The sequence below is a fragment of the Mytilus trossulus genome, chromosome 7 (assembly GCF_036588685.1).
Source record: "Mytilus trossulus isolate FHL-02 chromosome 7, PNRI_Mtr1.1.1.hap1, whole genome shotgun sequence".
Taxonomy (NCBI): domain Eukaryota; kingdom Metazoa; phylum Mollusca; class Bivalvia; order Mytilida; family Mytilidae; genus Mytilus; species Mytilus trossulus.
The window spans coordinates 29,083,843-29,097,451 of record NC_086379.1 but is presented as its reverse complement, the minus strand read 5'-3'; the positions used below and the strand labels follow the sequence as shown (position 1 = coordinate 29,097,451).

The following is a 13,609-nucleotide window of genomic DNA, read 5'->3' as shown; positions in this document are numbered from 1 at the left end:
TGATACTAGTGTTAGAGCTTATTTCCTAATGCATGTAGAGTAAGACTTTGGGTAGCTTGCTTGCTTGGTTTGTATATTGTATAATTGTTATTAGGATAACATCCAATCAAATTTAGATATGATACATACAGGTTGTTACAATGCTTGGGCTATCGCTTATACTAGCAAAGTAAGCAATCAAACCAAAATCTTACTCTACAAGGTTTATGAAATAAGCTCTAATACAAAACATCTTATTAGAACATCTGTTTGTCTGTCTGTCTTCTTCCTTGTTAGTGCAACTCTTACAGGACCTGAGGATGTGCATAGGAATACATATGCCAGATCTTTGGTCTAAACTTGTTCAAGGGGAGATAATCAAATTACTTTTATACTTAAATTCATGATAGTATTGTGGTGCATTGGGTATCCTTTGTTAGTTTAATCATGGTTCTAGTTTCATAGTGTGTTTCTGTAAATATGAAAAAAATTGTAGGTAAAGTCAATAAAAAATAAATTTAGTACAACTAAATTATTGTATTTCTAGTTGAATCATGGATAAAAATGTTTTTACAACATAAAAAAAATTAAAATGGAAATTTCTCTTTTGCATTGTTTTCCTGTATTTTGAAAGAGAAATTTGTATTTTCTCTTTTCATGTTAGGCAGTTACTACACTTATCTTATTTTCTTTGGTATTTTCACCTGGATTTTTTTTATTTTCGTGAACTAATGATTTCATGGTTTTTCAAACATCTACAAAAAAAGCCTGTAGTAAATTTGTTTTTAAATCAACATTTTAATTTGTGGTTCACCTCTAACTGAAATCAAGGCTTGGTAAATGCACATTTTTCGTTTCATATACAATGTATGATATATAAAATCAAGGAATAACAATGTTCTTAGTAAATGCACATTTTCCTTTAATATATGAAATCTAAAAATCAAGGAATAATATTGATCCTCAGAAAATGTACATTTTCCTTTGTTTTATCATAAAATGTTTGTATTTCTACAGAAGTGCAGGGATGTCTCCAGTTGGTTCTAAACCATTTCCTATGCCACATACAGACCAAGAATTCAGGCGGCCATCACCCTCCTTCCCTCAGTGGTGTAGTTCTCCTAGTCCGTCACAGATCAGTTCTACCCCTAGTGACCATATGTTATATTCAGGTCAACAAGGAACCAGGAAGTCAGGGGATTATGAAACCAGTACATTTCCCAGAAAGGTTCAACAACAACAACAACAGTCCAGCTGGATGTGGGTTCCTCCATCCAATCAGAGCATAGCTTCTACAGGTTCTGTTGAAGTTGGTGAGTCTATGTTCCTATAGGAAAATAAGCATGCAATATATTCTCAGTTTGAAAGATGAAAAGTCAACAATAATAATTTTCATGTAAATTTTGAAATTAATATTTAGTATGTGAGATTTATGTAGATTGTATGTACATAGAGATATTGAGAATATGTGGTATGATGGACAACTCTTCACAGGAGACCAAATGATACAGAAATTAACAGATGTAGGTCACTGTACAGCCTCCAAAAATGAGTTAAAAAATACTCAATAGTCAGATGTGAAAGACCTATAATTGACAAATGTAAAACAATTTAAAACAAACAAACAAAAACGGCCTGAAGTAATAAATGTAAATGAAAAACAAATTTGATACATTTATTCCGTTTCAAAATTTCTAGGCAAAGATATCATTCAAGGTCAAATTAATTTTAACATACACCTGGACGATAGTCTGTTGGCTGAAGTGTTTTGTAAACACAGTAACAAATTGACATAAGAGCTATAAAATTGAGCTTTATATAAGATAACTTTTGATATGATTATATTTTACAGTGTCAGCCAGAAGTAGCCCAGGATCTCCCATGTTAGAATCAGAAAATATTATTGACCCTGAACATGCAAGAAGAAGGTAGGCTAAGATTTTGGATTAAATAGACATATGAAGATGTGGTATGAGTGCCAATGAGACAGCTCTCCATCCAAGTAACAATTTGTAAAAGTAAACCATTATAGGTCAAAGTACAGTCTTCAACATATCTCCTTTACAAAGAGTATCTTCATGCCTGCAGGTTTTTATTTGTTTGAAGATTTTATTCAACATTTTAGATTTTTGATAACATGTTAGTACATTAATCTTATCTTAACAAATAGAAAATGATAAGTCTAAGTTAAATACTGTGGATTCATTCATATTTGTTGGATACTAATTTTCGTGGATTTCGTGGATACCGAAGAACCACGAATTCAAATGTTCAACGAATTACAAATTTGCTTAAGGAATGTTTGCAGACTTATCAAAAACCACGAATTTAAATATCCACGAATATGCAAGTTTTCCTCAAACCACGAAAATTGGTACCCACGAACATAAATGAATCCACAGTAAAGCATTTTCCATTTGATGAAATACTGAATTTTGTTATAGTTTGATTATAATAAAATTGAGATTGGATATGGGGAATGTGTCAAAGAGACAAAATCCCGATCAATGAGCAGAAAACAGCCCAAAGACACCAATCAACTTTTTTCATTTTACCTACTTTTGACTCCGGTTTATAATATAATGACAGGTTATCTGCGACATCCTGGTCAATTTAGAGCAACGTAAATAAGTAACATCAAACATTTAACCAATGTAATTTGAGAGGAAATTTTCTTATTTTCCAATGAGTTTGTCGTGTAAAGCAAAAATATGAAGCAGTATAGTTTAACCAAAAATTGTACCAATTAAATGTTTGATGTTACTTCTTTACGTTGCTCTTAATTGACTGAGTAACAGGATGTCATAGGTAACCTGTTGAAAAATAATATAAACTGGAGTCAAAAGTCAGTAATATGAAAATAGTCTATTGGTCTTCAACACAATGAGAAAATCTGCATCTTGTAGTGAGCTTCAGCTGGCCCCTTAACAAAAATGAGAGCTAAATCAGTGAAAATTGACTTCACACTAAACCCACCTAATCAAACTATGCCATTATATTTTTAGACTTCATCCAGGACAGACCAGAACAATATATATAGAACGAACCTCACAGCCTGTAGGATTTCAGATAGAGACTGGTCCTAAAGGAGGAACCTTTGTCTCCAGTGTAAATGAGAATAGTTTGGCAGCTAAAGCAGGACTTGTTATAGGGGATCAATTTTTAGAGGTCAGTTTACAAGAGAAAATATTTATGTTTCATTATCAGAATAACATGTCAGTTTTGTCTTGAGTTGGCATGATAGGATATAATTAGTAAACATTATTACCACTAATTGCTATTTTTTTTGGTAGAACTTAAACACCAAAAGTATTACACAACACCTCAAATTAAATCACTTTGTTAAGAAAGAACTACTGTGGATTCATTATGATTCCTTGAATACCAATTTTTGGGGGATTTCATCGGTAAAACGAAGTACAAAGAATCTATATGTTTGAGTGCTGAGTTTAGCAAACGAAATAAAATATCCCAAAACTATATATTTTTCCACAATCCACCAAAGTGATATCCACGAGCACAATTGAATCCACAGCATATAGTTATTTTTTTGAATTTCTGGATAAAATTTTTGTTGGTAAAAGAATAAAATTAACACAAGAACCTGAACATTTAGCATACCAATTTTTCATCAACAAATATAAAACATCTTCACATTTAGCTCTTTTCAGAAGAAAAAAAATAAGCTCAACACAAATATAAATTTTATAATATTTAGTTCTTGATATGTTAAGTAAGAAAAGGCAAGGTATACATAAATGAGGCTGTGGGGAAAAAAAGTAGAAGAGATATCAAAATTTATCTTATTTTACAGATTTGTGGAATAAATATGAGAACAGCATCTCAGGAAATGGCATCACAAATATTGAAGCAGGTGGGGAATTCCCTCAGTCTTCTGGTACAACATAATCCTGATGGTAAGTGTATCATCATATATAGCAATGTTTAATTTAGAACCATGTTATGTTGCAACTTGTTGTTCCAAAATATCTGCAAGATTGCCCGAAATTACTCGGGGAAAAGTCTAAGTACTTTAGTTCTGTATTACAAAAGATTTGTTGTCTGTTCACTCGATAATCTTATCTTGAAGTAATAATTAGGATGTCTTGAGCAATCTTGCATAAATTTATTAACGGAAATTACCGTGACCAAAACTACTGTGTATCTTACTGTGTCATTTAAAACAAAATATCAGATTAAATATTAATAAGAAATTGTTTAATGAGTGCCAATGAGTCAAAGAATGTATTTATGATTAAAAAAGTACATATTATAAGCAAATTTACAGTTTTATTAACAGATTTTATAACACACTTATTTTCCATTACAGAATATTACAGTAAAACTGGTGATTCATCTGGAGAGGACAGTGCTAATAATTCTCCTAAAAATTCTCCTGGTCTAGGAACATTTAAACGTAACCATAATGGTACAGGTTCTAGTGGTAGAAATAAAACTCCAAGAGCTTCTATTGTGGAGTAAGTATTTTGTCACTTCACAATTCTATATTTTAAGCTTGAAATTCTTCCAAGAAACAAGTTATTTTGAGGAGTTAAAGCATTTGGTAGTATCAATTTGAACTGAAGTTATAAATGTTCTTGTTCAGAATGATTTTCCTTGTTAGAATACCAGTGAACCTAACATAGTCTTGTTTAAACTATTCAAAGAGTGAACAAAAATCAGTCAAAAAAAAATGTTAGTGTGTAGTTTAATTATAAAATCCTTATCTTCCAATTCATAAATTGTATAATGGGGACCTCAGTGGCTGTGTGGTCCAAGTAGTTACTACTGTAATTACTAGCCAGTCAACACTGAGCTTGTGAGTTCGAAAACCCGCTTTGTGGGTGCACTTGACACCAATCTAAATTGACTAGGATTGTCAGTTTTCCTATCGAAGGTCTGTGGCTATCTCCGGGTACTCCTCCACCAATAAAAATAGACTGCCACAAAATAGCCTAAATGTGGTGCTCAAAACAGGCATTAAAACAACAAAAATGAAAATCAAATCATTAATTGTATAACAATATTTGGCCTTCTGATATAATGTAAGTGATGTGTGTATAATAGACCACTTTTGAGTTCATCCGTCACCGGCAAAAACTGGTCAATTATGCACGCCTTTATGACGTTATTTACCAGATAGAGGGGGTCGCCTGTATCCCTGCACTATTTACGTTCATCAAGCGTCTAAGTGATCGTCTTTGTGCAGGATAAACTAGAAATAATGGTTGCTCTGTAGGTACTTACCTGACAATTCCCTAATGACAGCAGTGTTGATTGTCAATTTTGAGAATTCAATTTGCCGAATAATTCGTACAATATAGAATTATAGTTTTCCAACCACTTGCTTAACATTGGAAGGGAAGTTACGACGCCCCTAAACGCACAAATGACGGTGATAAAGGCGCGTATAATTGACGAGTTTTTTCCAGTGACGGATGAACTCGAAGGTGGTCTATTGATTTAACCTCTTGTTAACATATGTATTCAGTTTTATTAATTATAATTCATGTTTTTTCTTTCTTTCATCAGTGCCAGTGATACAGCATGTGAGGCAGCCAGAGTCTTGTCCTTTAAGAAAAGTTCTCCCAACCTTAGTCTTGGCATCAGTACCATTGGTGGTAATGCTGTAGGAATATTTGTCCATGAGGTTCAACCACAGAGTTTTGCTTTCGGCCACGATGGTCTCCATTGCTGTGATCAAATTTTAGAAGTGAGTATTTTTGAAATTTTATATAAACTTTTCTTCATATTGATATAAATACAACCCTTCGTTTTGAAAAGTTATATTTGTATGCTTTTTTCATCACTACTATAAGTGGATTACACTAGAATCTAGTCATCATATCTGTATATGTTCTTGTTAAAAAATGAAAATGAATAATTTTGTTTGCAGTATAATGGAGTTGACTTCAGGAAGCTGACAGCTGAAGAAGCCTCTCTAGAACTGACCAAGCCATGTCCTTCTGTTAGAATGCTAGTACAATATAATCCTGCCAGTAAGTTATATATTTGCTGTTACCTAAATGTCAAGTTTTCTTAACTATCTGGACTGGGTACCTGCTTGGACTTATTGACTGTAACCTAATTGTTACCTGTCCTTAACTAAGTAAAAACTATCTAATCACGGTACCTTGTGGACTTATATACTGTTACCTAATTGTCACCTAATTTTTTTACTAAAGGGAAACTATCTCAACTGGATATCAGGTTGAAAGTTAATGTTAATTGATTTTGAAATATTAACCATGAAAAGATGATTATTATACTATTTTACTAAGACTTATTTTTGGATAAACTCATGGGCGTAATCCAAGGCATTATATCCGTTCAATACAACAAACTGAGTATCATTGTACATAATTTTTTGTGTGACACCAGTATTTCCAGCTTATAATTATATATATAGACTATCATTAGTCACCTCAACTAAATTGATTTTCTTGCTTGAGCTGGTACGGTTTATTACATTTTGTACTATTTTACCTATGACAACATTGTTTATTTCATTGGCAAGGCATGTGGGCCCTTAGTTTCTTGGGATAATTTTTCATATCACTCTACTGTGTTGAGAAAAGAAAGTATCAGTCAGTAATATCAAAGGAAAATTTCATTAATATAATTGTTATTCTTCTTACAGGATATAAGAAGGTTTACAATCAACCAGGAGACCATTTTCATGTTAGAGTCCATTTTGATCACACTGCTGATAATCACGGAGAATTGAGTTTCAAGAAAAATGACATTTTATTGGTTGAAAGTACAATTCATGATGGCAAGCTAGGTCATTGGTTTGCATGGCTGGTGGATGATGAGGGCAGAAAAACACAGAAATGTGGAACCATTCCAAGTAAAGAAAGGTATAGAATATAAATTATGTATCCATATTCCTGCATTCCATGCTAATTTCTAGATTTACCTTTATAAGAGTCAAAAGTGAATAAAGCAAGAAAGAGCCCTCTATTGAGAGAAATTTAGCACAAGAATTATAATTTGTACGCTTTAGGCAACAAAGTTACAGAGGGTGTATTGTTTTGAGGTGTCTGTCATCCCTTTGTAGTAACAAACAATTTTTTCAAATGTGTATTGGATCACTCGACTCCAATCTAAATTGACAAGGATTGTCAGTTTTCCTATTAAAGGTTGGTGGTTTTTTCTGGGCCCTTAGGCTTCCTCCACCAATAAAAACTGGTGGACACGAGATAGCACTAAGAAGTGCTTAAAAGTGGCGTTGAAACACTGAAAATCAAATCAAATCAAATTTGTATGAAGATTACCAGTCGTCAATACCAAGAAAGAGTTTGATAATCTGAAATAGGGTTCTATATTATGTATAAACTGTGAAAAAAAAGGATTTTTATCCTGCAAATGTATTTTACAAATCAGAAAGGAGAACTTAGTCTCATTCATTTACAGGTTAGAAGATGATTTTAATTTAAAAAGAAGCCAGTCAGAGAATGAATTTGAAGACCTGAAAGGTTCCAGACGAGGGTCAGGAAATGTCAGGCGAAGCTTTCTTCAAAGACGAAAACATAAAAGAAACAATTCCAAAGATAGCAGAGAATTCAACTCCTTTTCTGATGCCTCTTTAAATAGTGATTCAGTCCCACAGTTAGATGGTAGGTTTACTAGTACATGATTTGTGAAATGCTATTAGTATTTCAAATTTTGTCTTATTCATCTATATTTTTTAATTCATACATTTCACTTTATTATGAGCAAGTTTCAAATAGATCTCAAAAAGTTACTTTAAGAGAAAAAATATCTTTCTATTTCATTTATCAAAATAATGGGACTTCGGATTGGAAAATGAGTCCGCATATAGTAAATAAAGAGAAAAAACTATGAGTAGGAGTTGTATTAAAAAAAGTAAAACCTTCATATACAGAGGTATTCATTTGCAAATTTATTAGATTCATATCATAAAAATGTATATTTTGTTTGTTTAGTTTATATTATATGGTTTTGTAAATCCTCATGCATATGTCTTTTTATTTCTTTTCAGATATTTCTGTATACACATATACCAAAATTGAAAGAATGGAATGTAAGTACAATAGCAAAAACATTCTGTTTAAATTTCTATTGTAGTAAATTTAAATGGATAAAAAACTAGAAACTATTTGTTTTGATACATCATGCAGATTTTAACTACAAAAGATATCTACAAAATGCAGTATGATTTTGTTTCGATAAAATTTGTTTGAAATTTTTGAAGATAAGGATCATGAAATTATTCAAATGCTTCATCTATTTTAGTGTTGTTTTGATACCCATGGTGAAATTTCTGATAATATTGATCCTTTTTCAAACACATATTGTGATGTTATTTATGTTGAATCTTTAGAAATTTTTACCCAGTGTCTGGTTCCATGAAAAAGCTTTCTTTAAAGAAATTTAGATATTGCAGAGTTATTGGACTTGTTAAAACTTCATCAATTTAAGCAACAAATTATCAAAAGTACATGACACACATATGATGCACTTGCAGAACAAGTGCTTGTTTCTAAACAAAGGAAAGATTTATTTTTCAGATCAGTACTACATATTAAATAATGGTGACCATATGCATTTTCTATTCATATCCATTGTGTAATATATTACAAAAACTTATTAAATGAATTACATTGATTTCCCAGTTAAATAAAAACCCATAATTTCACATGTGAAATAAACGTGGTTATTTCACTCTCTGACGTCATACAACAATAGACGTTGTCAAGACGTCGATAACGTCAGATCAAAACAAATTGTCAATGCGAAGGAAAAAGATATAGTTCCTTACATTTTCTACATTAATTTCATTTAAAAAAGCCATTTGCCAATGTAATAAAAAGAATAACTAATCGCCGTATTTGAATATCAAAAATAAGACAACTTGTTATACTATAATTAATTTGTACATTTATATTTTTCAGGTAAAAAGATACGCCCTGTGATTTTATTAGCACCATTGTCTGATCCTTTAATTAAAAAACTAGTCTCAGAATCTCCTGACATATATTTAGCTTGTCAACCTGGTAGGTATATAATATAAAAAAGAAGATTTCCAATCCACAAAAGACGAAAATGACACAAACATTAACAACTACAGGTAATCGTACGGCCTTCAACAATGAGCAAAGCCGATACCGCATAGTCAGCTATAAAATATTTAAGGTATAAGGTCAGGTATATAATGTCTGATGATTTCTTTCAAATATCAGTTTTTTGTATATTATTATCTTGTGCAATCGAGAAGAAATGACATATAACGTAAACAAGTATTTTGTTTTTTTTTGCCGACTTGTGATTTGATTTTTGTCTGATTTTATTATGATTTACATATTAAAACAAGGTTAAGCGGTACTGGAACCATCAGTGAAAAAAAGCCATATCATATAGTCAGTTATAAAATGCCCTGACATGAAATGTGTGAAACAACTCAAACAGAATTACCTGCAGTCTAATTTATAACCAAAACAAATTACCAAAAAAAGTATGACAGACGTGAACCAAGTACAAACACTGAACTACAGGCTCCTGATTTGGGACATGGTCTTGTCACAGATAATTCTTAAAAGTTATAAACATTGTACATTTTAAACACAACAAAGATGCAGTACATATCATTTGATTGCTGTCAAATTTATTTATTTTTAATAAAAAAGACTTTTTTATGCTTACTTTTTATTCGATATATGTGTTTACTTCTTAGTTACAAAAAAATGATTTTTTTTTCTAGCTGTGATGCAAGCCTCTGTTCAAGTAATGGAACAAGGACTAGCAGACGGCACCTATATTGATTATTGGCAGGAAGATGATCATTTTGTGTGTATTCGTGTCACAAGTATTCATGAAATCAGCGACAAGGTATGAAAATATGAATTATGGAAAAATGTTTGAATTTTAATTTTTTATGTTTTCATATTTATTCATCTTACATTTTATGGACAGTGAATAAGTAGTGCTTGTTCATAATAATATATTGGTCATCTCTTGGTTAGAACATTACAAAGAAATATTTGATAAATATTCAATTAACTCAATTGGCTAATTTCAAATCTGTTGTTGATACTGATAAATTTCATATCTAGATTTTAAAAATTATTACATATCTATAAACTTATCTATTAATCTTTGTATGAAAATAATATCTATACTTTTAAATGAGAAGACCTCATTTTGTGTGTCACTTCTTCCTTCCACAATAAATTAATCATCATGCCTCTGTGTTCTATAGGTACCATGCGTAGTCTCATTTGTTATCTATTCTAATGACTATTCAGGTTGTGTTATTTTGGGAGAAAAACTAAAATAAAGGGCGTCCGGAATATCAGACCAACTTTTAAGTCATACAAGACTTCTGGTTTTAAACTTGCATGTATTTTTCATAAGAGTACTCATGGACAGTACAATAACTTTTGTGTTGATAGAGACTATATATATAAAAGCAGTGATTGCCTTGGAGAAGAAACTTGAAATTGATAATTAATAGCAAATACACTTTATTTATAGTATAAGTATGTCCATAGTATACAGAAACGCAAAAATAAAAAAAAGGAGAGATCTTAAAAATGTTTTCCTGTATCCAAGTACCTATGAATTTTGATGCTTGTTCTGAAATTCTCCAGACATAAAATCTTTTACGAAAATTCTCCCTACAACAGTTTACATACTTTCAACCAAGCTCTAATATCCTGGGATTTTGCGGATGTGTTCTTGTGATTTGTACAATAGTAATAATTCTGACAAAGATGAATCTGATACATAATATATTAATCTTTAATCCTCTTTTTTTCAGGGCATGCATAGCCTACTAAATGGAAGTCCATCATCTATAGAAAGACTTCACAGGCAACATATATATCCTATTGTAATATTTGCAAGACACAAATCTGTCAAACAGTTAAGGTATGTAAATGTGTTACAGAAATAGTAAACCAGGATGACATTTAAAGTCTTTCAAACCTGAATACATACTGTAAAATTATTTATTTTTGAAGAATAATAATGTTGTCATGAGATTTTTTCCACTTTACAGAATCAGAAATATATAGAATTATCAATCTGATAAATTAATTTGAGATGAGGATGTTCGATTTGAACTTTTATGATCAAGTAGATTCAAACCACTGTGTCATTTTGTAATCTGCTTTTTAATAGGAAAATAAAGCAAAGCAGTCAAGAAATTTAAGACTTACATGATATCAACTTTAAAAGCTATGTTTTATTATTTTTGTGATAGATTGTTCGATATCTTTAGAGTGAAATAATGGACAATTTTTCAATTTCAGGGAATTACGTGATCCACAGTTTTTAGCAGAAAGGTTAAATGCTAAAGCTGCCAAAGATATATTTGAAAAATTCCAGAAATTTGAAAAGGACTATAACCACCAATTTTCGGGTAAGGACTTGCAAAATGTCATTGATTATTGAAAAAAAGGAGATGTGGGTTAAACATCAAGGAGACAACAACCGAACATAAAAAATAACAAGATGAGGCCAACATTTGATCTTCTGGGGTCTATACAATATGCGAAGCACCAAATCTTTCCCAGTCTATAAAGTTTGAATTGAATTAACATAGTCGAGTGTCAGTTTAAAGGAAAACAACAATTTAGGAATGATAGCAAGAGCACAATTTAGGCCCCAGAATTAAAAAGTCACAAAGTAAATTTGGGTTTTGATTGTATGCAAATTAAACCATGTAAACAAATATTCATGAAAAATACAATTTTGCCATAATCCATAAAATAAGTTCTCAAAAAATGACAAGTTATTTAACAATAAAAAAAGGGCTAAATTTGATGAAGAATGCTAATGAAATGAACAACTACAATCTTGTATAGATTTTCGCTTAAGGAATAAATAAGTAATGTTCTTGCAATTTTTGATGAAATATATGACATTTAAATCAATATTTCTATTTCAGCTGTCATTCAAGGTGGCAACATTGCAGAGATGCATCAACAGATAAAAACAGTGATATCGTCAGAGCAGAAAAAGGGCATTTGGGTCCCTTCAGTGTTGTGATAAACCACAGTGTATTTTAAGTGTTGTGATACTAAAACTTATATCATGTGACCATCTTTCAAAGTGGTACAAATTTTCTGTGTTGTGATGTCAACATTTGACAATAGGACACTGCATTTTTTCATTATTTGTTTTCATATTTTCATGAAACTTATTTTAGTATTTGGAAGAAAGGGAGAGCTACAAATGATTTTAGTGCTTTATATATTACTTTTTTTTTATATGTCTTTAAAGGAGTATGTTAAAAGGATCTTTCTTCACCAGTCTAATAATAAGGAGGAAAAAAAGAAAGTTTTACTAAGGGAGACAATTTGTAATGTTATTTGATTATCTCCCTTGTTAAAGAGCTTTGGTTAACAATGAAGGCATTTTAAAAATAGTCACACAAGTGCTTTATTGCATGTACATATTATCTAGTCAAAAGAGATCTCTATGTGTCCAGATTGACACAGAACTGCATACAGCCTGTCTCGGAAGAAAGATTTCAAGAGTTTTTTTTATCTACAAATTATTTTTTTATGTCATTTTTAAAGTTGTGACTGATAATTATGAACTATTATTTCTAATGATCTTTGAAAATTAAATAAAATCCATGTAAATATGCTATCAAGTGAAATATTTACACGCTCAAATATTGAAAGCAAAAAAATGTCTGTTTTGTGATCTTAAAAAAACAAAGTGATATTGGAATGGAAATTAGTTAAAAATAATATGTAATACATTATGGATTACAAATGTTTTTTAAGAGATTCTGATACTTAAAACTTTTTAACTCTTTAAACTATTGATACATTTTGGAATTTTTTTCTCAAGTTTTTACATTGTCAAGCACATTATACAAGCCTTCGGCAGAGCTCCTTAGTTTCTTTTAAAAGGCTTTTGCATTATTTTTTCTACAGATAGATATATAAAATCAGATACTTGTATACATTTATATTAAATGGAAGTGTATTCTGTGATATTGATTAGGACTTTTAATGTTATATGTTTGTGGTTACCGTGGTAACATGTGTCTGTCATGAATGATCGGTTATTTTATTGTAAACGGTAATTTTATTCTAAAGAGTTGGAAAGAAGTTGAAAAACCATTCGATTTCAGTTGTAGTAATTAGATGTTTTGTTTTTTGAGTTTTTACTTTTAAGTTTTTACTAAAACCATTAGTTTTAATAACATTAGATCTTGCGTTTTAAATCATGTATATTCTTTTTATTTGCTTAGTCAGCTGTGGTTGAGGGGAGACATAAGAGAATACATTTAAACAAATTTAAAAATTTTGATAAGGGTAAATAAAAACAATGTTTGGTTAATTTCATGAATGATAATTAGCCTTCAGATTATCATAAACTCCAGATGTACTGATTATATACATTGCAGATTTCTTAAGGGGTTTTTAAGCAGATAACTCAAAATGAGAAAACACTGGTAGCAAGGAACGACATAATTTTGATAAGCATTGAATATCCATGAAGTGTTCTAAAACTAATTAAAAATACTTTTTTAAGCTTTTGAATTGTGATACTTTCTAAGCCTTGAATTGTTCTTTCTATTTATTAAAAGTACATTTATAAAACTTTTGTTCAGAAAATTTTAATATTATTTTGGATTTCTTGAAAT

At 30.7% G+C, this 13,609-nt stretch overlaps 1 protein-coding gene across 2 annotated transcripts in view; it reads left to right on the top strand.

Annotated features, from left to right (window-relative positions):
- LOC134724899 (disks large homolog 5-like) overlaps nucleotides 1-13,296 on the top strand; it is a 58,464-nt gene extending 45,168 nt beyond the window's left edge. For both annotated transcript variants that reach the window (XM_063588236.1, XM_063588237.1), the window contains 15 exons: nucleotides 997-1,292; nucleotides 1,832-1,907; nucleotides 2,985-3,147; nucleotides 3,794-3,896; nucleotides 4,310-4,457; nucleotides 5,512-5,692; nucleotides 5,876-5,978; nucleotides 6,620-6,839; nucleotides 7,396-7,598; nucleotides 7,985-8,026; nucleotides 8,898-8,999; nucleotides 9,704-9,831; nucleotides 10,763-10,872; nucleotides 11,256-11,365; nucleotides 11,894-13,296. In XM_063588236.1, the coding sequence (XP_063444306.1) occupies nucleotides 997-1,292; nucleotides 1,832-1,907; nucleotides 2,985-3,147; nucleotides 3,794-3,896; nucleotides 4,310-4,457; nucleotides 5,512-5,692; nucleotides 5,876-5,978; nucleotides 6,620-6,839; nucleotides 7,396-7,598; nucleotides 7,985-8,026; nucleotides 8,898-8,999; nucleotides 9,704-9,831; nucleotides 10,763-10,872; nucleotides 11,256-11,365; nucleotides 11,894-11,994 (2,086 nt within the window). In that variant the 3' untranslated portion in view covers nucleotides 11,995-13,296. The remainder of the gene's footprint in view (nucleotides 1-996; nucleotides 1,293-1,831; nucleotides 1,908-2,984; nucleotides 3,148-3,793; nucleotides 3,897-4,309; nucleotides 4,458-5,511; nucleotides 5,693-5,875; nucleotides 5,979-6,619; nucleotides 6,840-7,395; nucleotides 7,599-7,984; nucleotides 8,027-8,897; nucleotides 9,000-9,703; nucleotides 9,832-10,762; nucleotides 10,873-11,255; nucleotides 11,366-11,893) is intronic.
- The last annotated feature ends 313 nt before the right edge of the window (nucleotides 13,297-13,609 follow it).